The sequence below is a fragment of the Garra rufa genome, chromosome 17 (assembly GCF_049309525.1).
Source record: "Garra rufa chromosome 17, GarRuf1.0, whole genome shotgun sequence".
In the NCBI taxonomy this organism is placed as follows: domain Eukaryota; kingdom Metazoa; phylum Chordata; class Actinopteri; order Cypriniformes; family Cyprinidae; genus Garra; species Garra rufa.
In genome coordinates, this window is record NC_133377.1 from 3,182,317 (window position 1) to 3,198,963 (window position 16,647).

Here is a 16,647-nt window from a genome sequence, read left to right on the forward strand (position 1 = left end):
AAATTTAGCTTGCCGGATAATCAAAGAAACGAATGCCACCTCTAAAAAGAGCTGCGGAATGTGTCGGATGAGTGAGTCCATGTGTACCGTTACTAAAATTAAGGAACTGGTGCATTTTGTACTTTTCTAACTAAAAATAAAGCACCTGTCAAACACTATACAACATAAGTAATCTCTATCACTAAAATATGTCATTTAGCAAAAACACTGTCAATAATTCTAGGATTAAAGCTCTAAAATAATTCATAATACCAGCCAACATGCTACAGTTAGAAAAAAAACCGTAAAATATACATGGAAACCCAGTTTATAGTTAAATGTGCTACAGAGTTTTGGATAATGTGTATGAAGGCAACATAAAATTGCACTCACAAGACATTTAGTTTCATAATATGTGACCTTGGACCACAAAACCCAATTATAAGAATCATTTTTTTCAACTGAGATTTATACATCATCTGAAAGCTGAATAAATAAGCTTTCCATTGATGTATGGAAGTTGTTAGAATAGGACAATATTTGACTGAGATTCAACTATTTGAAAATCTGAGGGTGCAAAACATCTAAATACTGAGAAAATCACCTTTAAATTTGTCTTAGCAATGCTATTTCTAATCAAAAATTAAGTTTTTATATATTTACAGTAGGAAATGAACGTAACATCTTCATGGAACATGATCTTTAATGATCCTAATGATTTTTGGCATAAAAGAAAAATCGATCATTTTGACCCATACATGCTACTTATGACTGGTTTTGTGGTCCAGGGTCACATCTGAGTGAAACAGGATGTTCATTGAGAAAAAAAAAGTTGATTTTATCCATCAGAAATTGCCTGGATCACTTTTAAGGAGGCTTTTTGACTGGGATGTGGAGGCTGAAGGACAAGTTCACTCTCACAAGCATTTTAATGCATCTTAATAGTAACATTTCTTTTTACATTTAAAATAAAAGAGTGCTTTATGGGCTTGAAGTGAACCTGGCTGCCTGACCTGCCTACTTTGACAGCAAATAGCATGTTATTGTGCTTGAAAACCTGTTTAGCATCATACTGCGTGGTGACCTGAGTCCTTGAGATGTGGCCGTCTAGGTCAACAAGCAGCACAAGGGAATAAAACTAGAATAACTGCTGGCTATGAGTGTGACTCACTAAAAGGTCAGCAATTAGAGCCCTGTTCCACAATCTAACAACAAACATCAACTATTAGTTAAATAACAAAAAGCGACGTTGACTTATTATTTAGAAACATGACCTCCTGACCTCAGTGAAGGACAAGGCCTCTGTTTATCAGCACGCTGAGGAAAAAAGTACGGGTGGCAGCAGATTGAACCCAGTGAATCACAAAATGTGCTTGACGAAACACTGAATTTAAGCTCCACTGTTTTTGCTATTCTCCCTCACTCTGTATGATAAATGAAGGCCTCTGTAGAGATATTAGTTTACACTTTACACTTGTTAGTGCTCATTTTCTCCACTATATTTCAGAAAAGTAAGAAGGGCAGTTGCAGGGACCCAGCTGATGCCCACATAATCTCACTACACATGAATGGTGACACAAAACGCAGGATGACAGGACTACAGAGGGCATAAAAGCTGTAATGTGAGTAAAGGTAAGAGTAAAATCACAGAAGGATCCAACTGAAGTCTGTTTGGTGTGAAAAAATAAAATATACAAAAAAGAAAAAATAATATAATAACAATAATAATAATTGAACTGTACAATATTTACAGCAAGTGTAATAATAATAATAATAGTAATTCAATATATAATATAATTAGGGCCGGGACTCGATTAAAAAATTTAATCTAATTAATTAGAGGCTTTGTAATTAATTAATTGAAATTAATCGCATTTTAATCGCATATAAATATTTGACCTGAGAACAGTGAGAATTAAGATTTTTACATGGATTTTTAGTATACCATTGAATAATGACTGAATACATAAGCTTAAGCAACAAAATATTGTTTATTTTTGTTCAACCAAGTCCAACAGACCAATGCAATATTGCAAGAGGCACGTTCTTTAACAAGTCTTTCATGCCGAGAACTCTGCTCTTGTGTTTGCTTAATTATGCATTTAAACGTTAATGACCAAACCTATCATTATAAATGTTGCTGCACATGGAATATAACGCCGATAACATTTAAAAAATATTTTTTATCAGGTTACACACTGATTATTTATCACGTAAACCCCTTTCTCTACCTGTCCGTTGGTCGCGTATATCCTCCATGTTTGTAGTTTTTTAACACTTTTTATGCTGTGTTTGTAGTTCTAATCGAATCCTCGTTCACGGCGCAGTGTGTTGCGGGCAATATTAGCTGTTAAGAGTGTGCATTGATCGTTAAGTAGTAGACCATCCGGGAATCTTTGGAATAATTTTTTAAACATACTACGATTTGGGACATACAATACTATTTAGGACGGACGCAGCTTGTCTAAACGCTAGTTGGTGCTCCAGTATAATCGGTCCGCGGAATCTCATCCAGTAAGAAACGTTCCGCGGTGCAAAACTAAGTGCAATTAAAATGCGTTAAAAAAATTTAACGCGTTATTTTTGTGTAATTAATTAATCTAAATTAACGCGTTAAAGTCCCAGCCCTAAATATAATATAATGCATTTATTTGATCCAAAGTACAGGAAAAACAGTAAAATTTTTAAATATTTTTATTTTTTAAAATAACTGTTTTCTATTTGACTATATTTTAAAATGTAATTTATTCCTGTGATTTCAAAGCTAAATTTTTAGCATCATTACTCCAGTCACGTGATCCTTCAGAAATCATTCTAATATTCTGATTTGCTGCTCAAAAACATTTATTATTATTATTTTATGTTGAAAACAGCTGGGTAGAATTTTTTCAGGTTTATTTGATGAATAGAAAGTTTAGAAGAACAGCATTAATCTGAAATAGAAATCTTTGTAACATTATATGTCTTTAACATCACTTTTGATCAATTTAAGGAATTATTGCTAAATAAAAGTAGTAATTTCTATAATTTCTTTCCCAAAAAGAAAAATATACATATACTGACTCCAAACTTTTAAACAGTATAGTATATAACGTTACAAAAGCTTTTTATTTCAGATAAATACTGGTCTTTGGATCTTTTTATTAAAGAATCCTGAAAAAATGTACTCAACTGTTGAATGTTTGTTGAATGAATGTTTCTTAATTTCTGAAGGATCATGTGACACTAAAGACTGGAGTAATGATGCTGAAAATTTAGCTTTGAATTGATTACAGGAATAAATAACATTTTAAAATATATTCAAATAGAAAGCAGTTATTTTAAATAGTAAAAAAATTCACAATATTACTGATTTGCTGTATTTTGGATCAAATCAATGCAGGCTTGGTGAGCAGAAGAGAATTCTTAAAAAAACTAAAAATTTTACTGTTCAAAAACGTTTGAGTGTATATTAAATATGTATATGTACACATATATGTACTGCGTTCAACTACTATAATTATTACTATTAATACTATTATTAGAATTGAATAGAATAGAATAGAATCTCACTAAATCACAAGGAAATACTACTACAGTTGTGATTGGTAATTTTTTCCATCAATTAAATATAGAAAAATGCAGCAAAATTTAGATTTTTGCCATTCAGATATTGTTACAGTATAATGAGGTAAAATATCATAGCAGCCTGAAACATCAGTTTTACTACTAAATGCATAAACTTCATGTTTGAATGTTATTTTGCTAGAAAATCAAGGTATGGATGTTCAAACATACATATACTCTGTCATCTTAAGACACATTACAGTTTCATTTATTGTGAGCTATTATGGCAATGCTTTTTAGAAAAAGCGTAACTCATTGCGACAACACGACAAGATGCTTTACATAAGCTTGAGGCTTTCTGTCTTTTGAGAATAACAGAAATGTATAGCAAGGGCTCAGAGCTCTGCAAGGGTCCCTGCACTCTGTGTGCAAATCTGACAAAATGCATTTGCTCCTCCGTGAGGCGTAAGCTCCAGTGATATCTGTACGCATGACACCAGGGTGGTAGCATGAGCTGGGCTCAAAGAGGTCAAGAGTATCACTTCAGTGGAGTCAAGCCCCCCTCATGAAGGGGAAAGAGCTTTCTATGTATGAAAAATCATCAAGATAACACAAAATCATTTGTAGGTGGCTGTATTTTCAGCATAAAGACATCGGATTTACATTCACAATGTTTAAAATTGAGGACTTAAATGGCTTGTCTAGGTGTTTTTTTCTCTTTCCGTTCGCTCTTCTTTCCTCCAACACAGCAATAAGGAACATGACGATTAAGTCTGAAGCAAATTAAATTCTCTAAATGTGAAGTATTGAATCCTGCAAATCAAAAACTGCATCTACAGACCTGAAAGATAGATCAGTATGCAGGTAAATAAGCACTACAACAGGCCTTTTCAAGATAATTGCACAATAAAAGTACATCAATGCTTTTCCCATCTCTATTTGTGCCTTGCTCACTATTTTAGCGGACGAAAACTACTCGAGGCAAACAATATCATTTACCGCAGATGAAAGTGGACCCCTACAAAAACGATGGGCATCCCTGCTGTCGGAATGATCTAAGACCAAACCGTGACCTTTAGCATGGCTAATGATCTCCATTCCACTGAAGGTACTGAGGGGGTCCTTCGCAGTGCAAATGTTACGTGGGCTTTTCTCTTTAATTTCTCTCCAGATCTTTCAAGTGGATCTGGGAAAGGCTAAGCGCTGTGGGCACGGCCGGCAGCACCCAGGCGCAGGCAAGCGGATGGGTTCTGCCTGCCTGGGGATGCGTTGAGAGGGGATAAAGGGATAAAGAGCCTCGGCTCTGGGACTGATTACTTACATCTGTCCTGTTAAATCCTTGCATGTATACGCACAACTACTACTGTTTGCTTTGTTTACTGTTTGCGAGTGTTGTGTCAGTGAGTGTGTGTATAAACAGGTTTGGCGATACTTGCGAGGGCCAAATGTTTGTGATAATGCTGTAAATACAATGAAACATGTCATAAACTTCTTATGAGGACGTCTGCAGAGGTCGTAAATCAGCCATATCATGTTTCTCTTTAATTCTCTTGATACCAACAGTTCTATTTAATGTTTTTACATTCAACAATATAATCAATATTTTATTTAATAAAGTATGAATCTCATCAAGTTAGTGTTTTAATTATTATTCGTGTATAAACACAAGAGGCGGGATTTATCTCTTGAACCAATCACAGCTGAACATCACCAGTCATATCCAATCATATCATGATGGAGGCAGTGCCTCCTCTCAAGTTACTTTTCCCCATTCATTCTCAATTACCCCCCACTAAACTCACCGCACGCTTTAGCAGGTCTGTTAAAACTCAATGGGCTCAGGGGAGGCGAGAGAGACGCAGACTCCCGCTGTAACTTTACCTGCTGGTGTCGCTGTTGGACAATGTTTCTTTAGAAAAACAATGATTTCTACACTTTTTAATGTTATATTTTGCAATATCTTGCAATTTCTTTTTGTACTACAATTTTTTTCTCATATAGACGTTTTTCCTGAACTTGGAAGTCACGCCTGACTCTTAACCTGAAGAATGATTTGCATTTCCGGTCTCCAGTGTTTCTAGTCAAATTAGCGTATATTCCGAGTTGATAATCTAATGTTAAACCTATTAAAATGTTTTTAAAAAGCACATGGCTCCATATCACCATCACTTGGCAATGTCGCAATGAAATTCATTTGTCAATGCCTCACTTCTCAAAGTTTAATGAGTGTGCAGATGACACGAATCTGGTGACGTTAGCTACATTAAAAATAAATGGGCGCTATTTGAATGGGTTCCTATGGAGACCGGAACAGAAGAGCATCCAGTCTGAAGTTAGAATTCGTAATGGCGGCGCTCATTGTTTACTTAGGAAAAAGGTCTATACATACATATACAGTGTCTTGCGAAAGTATTCAAACCCCTTCATTTTTCTCATGTTTTGTTATGTTGCAGCCTTATGTTAAACTGCTTAAAATTAAAAAACTGAAATGGAGTTTGAATACTTTTGCAAGGCGCTGTATATGTACATATATAATTTATGATTACCAATATCACTTATATCAATATAATGTCTGAAACACCAATAACTTGCATTTGCAATTAAACATTTAGAAGCACCTGGTTTTACAAAAGTTAGCATAATTTGTAAGTGTGATGCCATACATCATTGGCTATTGCTTTACACGTTAGATCTACAGATGTCTGATTTAAATTCTGTTCATCTTGCTGCTGTAAAAAATAACTGCCAAGTGACAGCTATTGTTATGTTCAGCCCATTATGACTATGACAGAGAGAATATTACTCAAAAGCCTTTCAGATGCATGAGTGCATCCTGGCCCAATCAGAGCAAATGCAGCAACAATGTGTGTTTGTAAGAAGAAACAGTTTTGTTAAACAAAACGCCGGTAAATCAATATGACAATCAAAGCACAATAGATTGCCAAGGCACCACCGGACATCAGGGGTCATGGATCTTCATGCTCACCTCAAACAATTCAGCTTAAAGCATGTGCAGAACACATAGCGACAATCTGTTTTAATCTAGTGAGATAGCTTCCACAGATATTTTAACGCCTTGGTAATTTACACTTTGGTAATTACGCAAACATCTAGCTACCCGTTTTCCCGCGCTTTCTCATTTCCCTGTTGTCACACATATGAAAGTATGGTGATAAATACCGATTGATTAGCTTCTCGTCTCCCCAGGTTATCACACTACCACAAATAGTACATGGTGAGAGGCCAAATAGTGCCTTGTGCACGAAGGAGTAATTTTCACATTCTCTCGGTCATTACTGTATAAAATCAACTCATAAGAAATTACTCATATGAAATTTAATATACACTTCATTAAAATAATTACCTGTGGGGTTACCCTTTGCCTACAGTGTTATTTATTAGGTCGTACCTTTGGAAGTCAATTAACAAGTTAGTCACTTAGATTTATTGAGCTTTTCATTAACTAAGCCAAAATTTCAATATATGTGATCATGGACCACAAAACCAGTCTGAAGGAGCATGGGTATATTTGTAGCAATAGCCAACATTTCATTGTATGGGTCAAAATGACAGATTTTTCTTATTTTTTGATTAGTAGTATGCATCACTAAGAACTTCATTTGGACAACTTTAAAGGTGATTTCCTCAATATTTTGATTTTGCACCCTCGGATACCATATTTTCAAATAGTTGTAACTCGGCCAAATATTATCCTCTCCTATCCTAACAAACCATACATCAATGGAAAGCTTATCAGCTCTCAGATGATGTATAATCTTATAAATTTCAAGTATTTATAAAGGGCGTCCCGAGTTCGAGTCCAGGCTTGTGGACCTTTCCCGATCCGGCCCTTGCTTTCTCTCTCTCCCACTTTGTTTCCTGTCACTACTATACTGTCCTATCAAAAATAAATGCCAAAATGGCAAAAACAAATCTTAATAAAAAAAAGACCCTTATGACTGGTTTTGTGGTCCAGGGTTACATTATCAGTGCTGTTAACTATGAACTATCACATCACATAACATCCCATAACAAAGGGTTAACTTCATCAAATTCAACAAATTCATTACATTTGGAATTACCAAGACCTAAAATTAGCATGAAGTACTGAAAATTGTTATTTATCCTCGAAGACCTTGAGTCCCATCGAGAAAAAAAGATAAAATAAATAAATTACTGCCATCTTCAGGTGTAAAGAAAACCAACACTACCCTGCTGGAAGAAGAAAAAAAAAACATCTTAAACCAGCCTAATTTACTCTGCTGGTCTTAGCTGGTCTCTCCAGGCCAGTGTACTTATGCCTAGGCACTTTTCAGTTGGTCAGGCTTGGAGACCAGCTGAAACCAGCTGAGACCTGTAAACCATCTTAGGCTGGTTTAAGCAGTTTTTTAGCAATTGGCCCCTAATATAATAGGAAATGATTGCATCTGTTTCATAGACCTGTTTACATGAATTAACATCCTTGTGTATCAGCTTACAGCTGAATTTCTAGTAGATGCAGAACTCACAGTGCTGAATAAACCAGCCACAAACCACTGAGAAAATAAGGATCAATACTGACCCATTCATGCAAATGAGCAAGCCAAGTGATTTTCTGTAGGTAACTGATGTGAGAAGACTGTGATGCATGCTCATCAAGACACCTGTGTATCAACACCTGTGTACACTTGACTAGCACAAACTTGCTCGGTTTTGCCTTTTCCAAACATCCGATAGGAAGCAATCGCTCGACATTGCACAAACCCCAGAAAAATCGCGTTTTCCACATGAGCGCACGCCGAACGCACACACTGGCCGCAGTTTCCCCTCGCAACATGCACGTAGACGTTAACGCACGCATTTACCTCAGTGTCGTAGATTTTGGTGATGAGCGAGAAGGAGTACTGTCTGGACTCGCGGATGTGCTGGATGGCCAGCTGAACGGCCGGCTCGATGCCTTGACTGATGCCGCTCATCAGCGCTGATTCATTCATCGGCATCAGGACCATGATGGGCAACTTCTCACCATCCCTCGTGTACCAGTTGTTGTCCAGGCCGTGCCTTGTGTAATCGTTGCAAACCTTCGCCACTGCAGGTTGAAATCCCAAGACGGACAGGAGTAGGCATCCCGACAGAAAGATCATGTCACATCTGCAGTCCCTCCGGGACGGAGCCATGCTACCGAACAACTGAGATCCACCTTCTCACTGTCCTGGCATCGCAATCTTTAGGTTCCTCTTGGATGCTGCGATCAGTCAAAGAGAAATGACATGATGTGCAATCTTGCGCACTCGATCTCGAGAGTAGAAACGATGCGTAAAACCAGAGGGTGTCCAGTCGCAGGGGTTAGAAACTAAGCTGCTTCCCCTTTTACGGGTCCTTATCAAATCCTGTCCGATCCAATCCTTCCTTTCACCTCCAATACACCACCAAATGCGCACATCACAATCCGTTACGCAGAGGTGCGCGCTCTCTGATTTGAGTCAACCGCTACTGCAAATGTAAATGTAACAGCCGAGTATATTCCAAGCAGTTGAGGAGTTGCATCCCCATGTGAAAAGCGCATAGGTGAGGCGGCGGAGGGCGAGCCCTGCTATGTAAAAGCAATCCGAGTGAGGATATCCGTGCGACTCCGATGCTGCTGCTTCGGCGGATGCGCTTCACTTCTTTCGCGCGCTGGCCGCGCTGTGCATGTATGCGTGCGCGCGTGTGTGAGCGCGCGCGACACAGGCAGAAAACATTCTTCACAGCGAGAGACGTGCTCTCGAAAAAACAACCGACCGACAGACCGACGAGGGAGCTGTTCACTTGTAACGCGTTCGATAACCTACATACTGTCTCCTCTGAGGTAATGTGTGAGGTAAATTGCCCACCTGAGCCCAAAAGAGTGCATTTTAAAATATGTGTTCAGAACGTAAACATAACAAAAGCGACGTCGAGTGTCATAAAGGCTAGTTAGTATTGTGAAAGATTAAATCGTGAGTGAGGACTAGACATGCTACAATTAAGTCAGATCATATTGCACATTGTTTTTTCCCATTTCCCATCGACTTACAACATTACAGCAAAATAAACACTGCCACCTAGCTATAACAGCCCTGTATGTGAATAAAGTTCACTTTTCTCTCAAGTTCATCTCTGCGCATGAACTTGTAATTAAACTGAAAACGCCCCTTTCAGACATTTACCCCGGTTTCACAGACAAGGCTTAAGCCTAGTCCTAGACTAAAATGTAAGTCTGAGCTGTTTCAACTGAAATAAAATTGCACTGATTGATTTTAAAATATGTCAGTGACTTTGTTTTGTCTCAAGATGCACACCAGTAATGTTTTTTTTTTCTAAGCATGTTTATAAAAATTACTTAAATGTCCTAATTGAACTATGACATAGTCCTGGCTTAGTCTAAGCCCTGTCTGTGAAACCGGGCCTTAGAGTTTAACTAACTTAGATCTGTTTGACTATAAAAATTATGACAGGCAACTAATTTCACAACAGTTTAGCAATAATAATATGCTTTTTTTTACCGGAAGTCACCTGTGACTGAAGACACGCGAGATTAACGTTTGTGTCCAAGGTGCTTGTGTTAACATATATTAATATTATATCATTTTCAACAATATCTAAATGTGTTTTACACATACATTTGACAATTACCAAGCAGGAAACATAAAAGCAGTACTGCTTTTTGTACTGTATTCATGGTGTGAACTCGACCATTGATTGGTGTTCTGTGTTTTTTTAAAGACGTTCACATATTGAGATGTGCAACACTTAATACTATTTTAAACATCATTTTCTAATTTGTGTTAATTATTATAGGCCAACATGCAGTTTTTCATAATAAAAAATAAGTAGCTTACTACTGTTAAGTAACTACAAGGAATATTACTACTTATAAAAAAATCCCTTGTCACACCTGCAGTACTATTAAAGCAGGATTAAGTAAACTGCAAAAATTAGTTGATAGATAGATAGATAGATAGATAGATAGATAGATAGATAGATAGATAGATAGATAGATAGATAGATAGATAGATAGATAGATAGATAGATAGATAGATAGACAGACAGACAGTTGTGCTGCTTAATTTTTCTGCTACAATTTTTCAGAATTCTTTGGTGAATAGAAAGGTCAAAAGAACAGAATTTGAAACTGAAATTAGTTTAATGCATCCTTACTGGAAAAAGTATGAATTTCTTTAAATAATAATAAACAAAAACTTACTGGCCCCAAACTTTTGACAGTAACTATTGTGAGATATCTACAGTATATTGTCAGATATATTTTGTGAGATAGAATGAACATACATTGTTAGGCATTGATATACCTATAGATAGATTCACTGCATCATGGTAGAGGCCTGACACCATTAAACAACTATGATAGCAATGATAAGAGCACTATAAATAAGACAAGAGTACCATACTAATACAGTAAATCATAAAAACAGTGCAGCAGAGAAGTGCACTATCAGCGTATTGGTAAACTGAGGCTCTTATCTTACTGGTTCGATCACTATACAGAGATTCTATACATAGCCTTGCTGACGTCTTTTACCACTGCCTTTGTATTGCTTTCTGTTGTGTGATTTCCAGATGAAGAAATAGGTCAAGTTGTTGTCCCATCTGCTTGCTTTATGCAAGACACCTCCCTCCTTTCTGCTAGAGAATATAAGAATCCAGCACAAATGTGGTGGATTAAAATACAGGAACGCTCAGTACAGAAAGTAGAAAGATCGAGTCAAATGATTATAGAAACTCAGAGTCAGTATTGGTCTATAAAATCAAAAATTAAAAATTTAATGTAATTAATTTACAAATTTTTGTTTTATTTATTAGCTGTGAGCTGATAAATAACCTCTCAAGACGGTTACATACACATTTGTGCAATTTACAAATAATTTATTTTGCAATATAATATTTAATCTCTAAAATGAAGTTATTCAAGTTATAAGAAAATACAAAAAATACAGTAAGAAGATGAATATTGTAAAATATTATTGCAATTGCAAATATTTGTTTTCTATTTAAATACATTTTAAATAAAATAATAATAATTAGCGATGGTAAAGCTGAATTTTCAGCATCATTACATTAAGAAATCATTCTAATATGCTGATTTGCTGTTCAAGAAACAGTATTATCAATGTTGAAAACATTTGTACTGCTTAATATTTTTGTGGAAACCATGATATATCAGTTTAATGCAATCTTACTGGAAAAAATTATGAATTTCTGTAAAATAGTCTTACTGACCCCAAACTTTTGACAGCAACTACTGTGAGATAACGACAGTATATTGTCAAATATATTGATTGTATAAATGGAAAACAGCATAGATATACACTTATTCCTTTATTATATCAGCTTACACACTGAATTATTTATGGTGAAATAGCTCAAAGTACCTGAGTGAATTAATGCCCTGAAGGTCCTGTGAAGTCCACACTTGATGCAGGTGAACACACAGCTATCTGCCGACTTGCCACACACACTCACAGTCCTGTCTGACATGTCTCCACTTAATAGAGATTAATGGGACAGCCTGAGGACATTCTTCAGTGCAGCACTGACAATGCATTCCTTCTGGATGCATCCTGAATTTTGAATGTCATATATTCAAAACAGTGGGAATGAAAAATTAAGCTTTATGAAGTAGCCATGCCAAGATCTAGCCATTTGTTAAAGAAATGTATTATACAATGTTAGCAAATGTAAACGATAATCTTTTCAACAAATATTCAAGATGTGTGCTTTATGACATGTCACTTCTACAGAATCATGTAAGTGTAAAGTTTAGAAGTTATAGAAAATCTATACTAATTAGCGTATATAATAAAAGTTTGGGGTCAGTGTTTATTTAAAGGGATAGTTCAGCCAAAAAATGAAAATTCTGTCATTACTTACTCGCCCTCATGTCATTCCAAACCTGTAAGACCTTCGCTCATCTTCACAACACAAATTAAAATATTTTTGATGAAATCTGAGATCTTTCTGACCTGCGTCATGGTATACTCGTTAATGTGCGTCGAAGACTGACATGGAAGAGATAAAATTGTTGAATAAAGTCATTATTTTTGTTTTATTTGTGCACAAAAAGTATTTTAGTAGCTTCAAAAAATTAAGGTTGAACCACTGATGTCACACGGACTATTTTAACGATGTCCTTACTAACTTTCTGGGTCTTGAACATAGTGATAATTTCGTTAAGAAAACTATGGCGAAAAATGTTCGTTGACAAGCTTTTTTCCCATGATTAAGACGAGAGGACAATAAGGTAAATAAACGATACCTATGATATCAACATGCAATTTCGTTGACGAATAAAGATGAGACTAACATTTCTCAAATAACAACATTACTATTATAATTTTGAGCAAAAAAAACATTTGTAGTAGTTTAACCATTATACAGCATGACAAAAATGTGACTACTGGCTACAACCTGACTACAATGCTCATACTTTTTGTTAACTTAAACTTGACTAAACAAAAACAAGACACGGTTGACTAAATATGATAACTAAAATGTACATTTGAGTAAGACTAAGACTAAATTAAAAATGGCTGCCAAAATTAATACTGATGTACGGTTAATTAATAATAATCTTATTGCTAAAATGTTTTCTTCGACTAAAACTATAATACTTTAGTTTTTCTTTGAATAAAACTAGACTAAAATGTTGAGACTTTTAGTCAACTAAAACTGGACTAAAACTAAATAGGATAAGGTTGACTAAATATGATACAACAACATTTAATATGGGATTAAGACTAAGTCTAAAATTGAAAATACGTGACGAAATTAATACTACTTGAACATTTCAGTTGCGTTGTTGTCTGTTCAACTTCAGAAAGCTCTCGGATTTCATCAAAAATATCTTCATTTATGTTCTGAAGATGAACGAAGGTCTTACAGGTTTGTAATGACATGAGGGTGAGTATTTATTGACAGAATTTTATTTTTGGGTGAACTATCCCTTTAATACTTTTATTCTGTGATGCATTAAATTGATCAAAAGTGACATTAAAGGCATTTTTAATGTTACAAAAGATTTCTACTTCAAATAAATTCTGTTCTTTTGAACTTTCTACTCATTAAATAATCAAAATATTTTATATTACATATATTTTTATATTTTTCCCACAAAATGTAAAAAAGCACAACTGTTTACAGCATTGATAATAACAAGAAATGTTTCTTAAGCAGCAAAGCAGCATATTATAATAATTTCCGAAGGATCATCTGACACTGAAGATTGCAGAAATGATGCTGAAAATTTAACTTTGCCATCACAGAAATAAATTGTATTTTAAAATATATTTAAATACAAACAGCTATTGTAATAAAATTTCATAATATTACTATTTTACTGCCTTTTTTAATTTAACAAACCAGCATTGGTTAGCAGAAGAGGCTTCTGTCAAAAACAACCCCAAACTTATGAACGGTATATATTCTTGTTAACGCTGACTTCTTGAAGTTTGTGTATAGGAACAAATCAACAATATGCGCCTTTATAGCACTGTAGTTCTTCTCAAGTGTCACCTGAGCATTGTCATTCTGGGTGAAAAACAGAAATTTTGCTCGTAAGAGGAGAACTGGCGAAGTCAGTGCAGCTGAGCACAAGCTCAAATTTCAATGGTCTTGCTCTGGTGAATACTCTATGAGCTGCTGGAGTTATTCTGAAAGCCTCATACCTTTTCTCTATGATTCTACCGGTAAGACAGCTTACGTCTCTGGGGAAGGTCCCTCAAGTCTCTCACCAAAATTGAAAATGAAATTGCAGTGATTAACTTCTCCGGTCTCAGAGCTTTCAACCCTTTTTGTGCTCTGAGACTGCAGCTTTTGCACTTCCAGAGCAGACCTGTGCCCAAAAAAGAAGGTGTTTTCTGGAGAACAAATAACATGCACTTTTAGGAACACTTTATTAGAGAGTAGAATATGAATGATGTTGACCTTGAAGAATACCAGCTCAAGTCTAATCGCAGTATAAACAGCTTCTTGAGTCTTCGAGTGCTCTATTGAAAAAGGAGCCGTGCGCTGTGATGTATTTCCGTGGGCAAAAAGGTGCAATTGTTCTTATTTGTTTCTGGCATGCATATGCAGTTGGGAAGGTTTCAGGGCTGTTGAAGAATTGCTTCTGCTTTGTGAGTCAGAAGTCCCAGTTTTGTGAATCCCATGCATAACAACTAGATTCTGTGCGATTGATTCTCAACCCGTTTACAGCAGGCTGTGTAAAACGCATACTTCATGCGGAGGTTAACTGAATAGATTTTGTCAATAGATTTAGGATGCACTATGTGTATTATAGATCCAATGCACATCCACAGCACACTCCTTTACTCTGGTTGTCTAAGGCAAACAGTTTGGAAATGACATGCATGGACTTTTCTGTGAATCTCCTTCTATCAACAGTCATGTGTTTAAAATGTGATGGACTAACGCTAGAATAATGACATTTCCCGATCTTCTTTGTGGTTTTATTTATCCTGCTTCGAGACTCTTTTCCTACTGTTCTCTAGATTGCATACAGATTAAGGATTAAATTGTTGGAAAGACAAGAGAGTGGCCTACATCTCAGCACTGGGATTTAGACGAATTCTTTTAGACAACTCTCCATTTATAGCCACAATTTCCTAGTATGTTAATAATCCAAGATTCACTGCCGAACTGCAGAAAATTTTCATTCACATCATCCAATATGTTCATGTCTTTCTTTCTTTAGTTGAAAAGAAATGAAGGTTTTTGAAGAAAACATTCCAGAATGTTTTTCCATATAGTGGACTTCAGTTGGACCCAATGGGTTGAAGGTCCAATATGCAGTTTCAATGCAGCTTCAAAGAGCTCTACACAATCCCAGCTGAGGAACAAGGGTCTTATTTACTAAAATGATCTGCCATTTTCTAAAAGAAAAAAATAAAATTAATATACTTAACCACAAATGCTCGTCTTGTACTAGCTTGACTTCACACATTACATAATCATGTTGGAAAGGTCACACATAGGCAGAAGTACCGACCCAGTGTTTACAAAGTGAACGTGCAAAGAAAGTCAAACGTTGGAAGAGTTTTTCGCTCTACCCTACCTTTTTAAACTGAAATACACAGGCAGAGAACAAACCACGCATGACCTTTCCAACAAGACGAGAAGAGTTTAGAAAATGGACGATCATTTCACTAGATAAGTCCTTTATTTCTCGGCTGGGATCGCCCTTTGAAGCTGCATTGAAACTGCACTTTAAACCTTAATTTAAATCCACATTGAAGTCCACTATATGGAGAAAATCCCTGAAATGTTTTCCTCAAAAACCTTAATTTCTTTTTGTCTGAAGAAAGAAAAACATGAACATCTTGGATGACATGTGGCTGAGGATTGTTTTTATTCTGGAAGTAAACTAAAGCGTTAATAAATCATTTTAATATGTTGAGTTATTGCTGATGGATGGATTGATTGATAGATGTAGACGAAGTATGAAGTGTTTTCTTTGATGAACAGATGTTATGTATTTTACTTTACTCAGAAAAGTTCTTTATTTATATCTATTTTGTAATTTATAAATTGTAGTAGAACATGATTTGCAACACAGTTGTTAATCATATTTTAAAACGCAGGGTGATTTGAGTGTCAGCGCACTCTATATATCATCCTCTTTGGCTCTTCTGTCAAGCAAAATAAAAGCTTTAAAATTTCTGGCCCCACCTCCGTCTTGTCGGAGGGAGATTGACTACCTCCTGAGGCCTGCTTCCCCACTGACTGTACAGCAACAACCCCTAACAAACATCGTGATCAATATGGTTAAGTGTCTGTGGAGAGTTCCAGTAGAGTCCAGCTCACTGTCACATCCATCACCTGCAAGGTTCAACATCAGTAAGAGACTTCCACTCTTCCACTGCGCTCAGACAGATGCTTGGCTGTCCTTAATGTGAGCAATATCCTGTCCAAACATGAGACTTCAGGTTGAGGCTGATGAATCTGCAAACTCATTTTCCCAGCAACTCATGCACAGAGGGAGCCAGAGGAGGTTGTAAATGCGTCTCAGTGCTGTTTCAGCATACTGAGCCTTCGACCTGTATGTGTTTGGGCAAACAGATGCTCTGTTCATTAGTGAATATGCTGAAGGCTCGCCCTGTTTCATGCTGC

At 36.1% G+C, this 16,647-nt stretch overlaps 1 protein-coding gene across 1 annotated transcript in view; it reads right to left on the reverse strand.

Moving 5' to 3' along the window:
• gabbr2 (gamma-aminobutyric acid (GABA) B receptor, 2) overlaps window positions 1-9,017 on the reverse strand; it is a 263,152-nt gene extending 254,135 nt beyond the window's left edge. Inside the window, exon 1 of the mRNA XM_073822118.1 lies at window positions 8,370-9,017. Coding sequence (XP_073678219.1) covers window positions 8,370-8,681 — 312 coding nt within the window. The 5' untranslated portion in view covers window positions 8,682-9,017. The remainder of the gene's footprint in view (window positions 1-8,369) is intronic.
• Window positions 9,018-16,647: the final 7,630 nt, after the last annotated feature.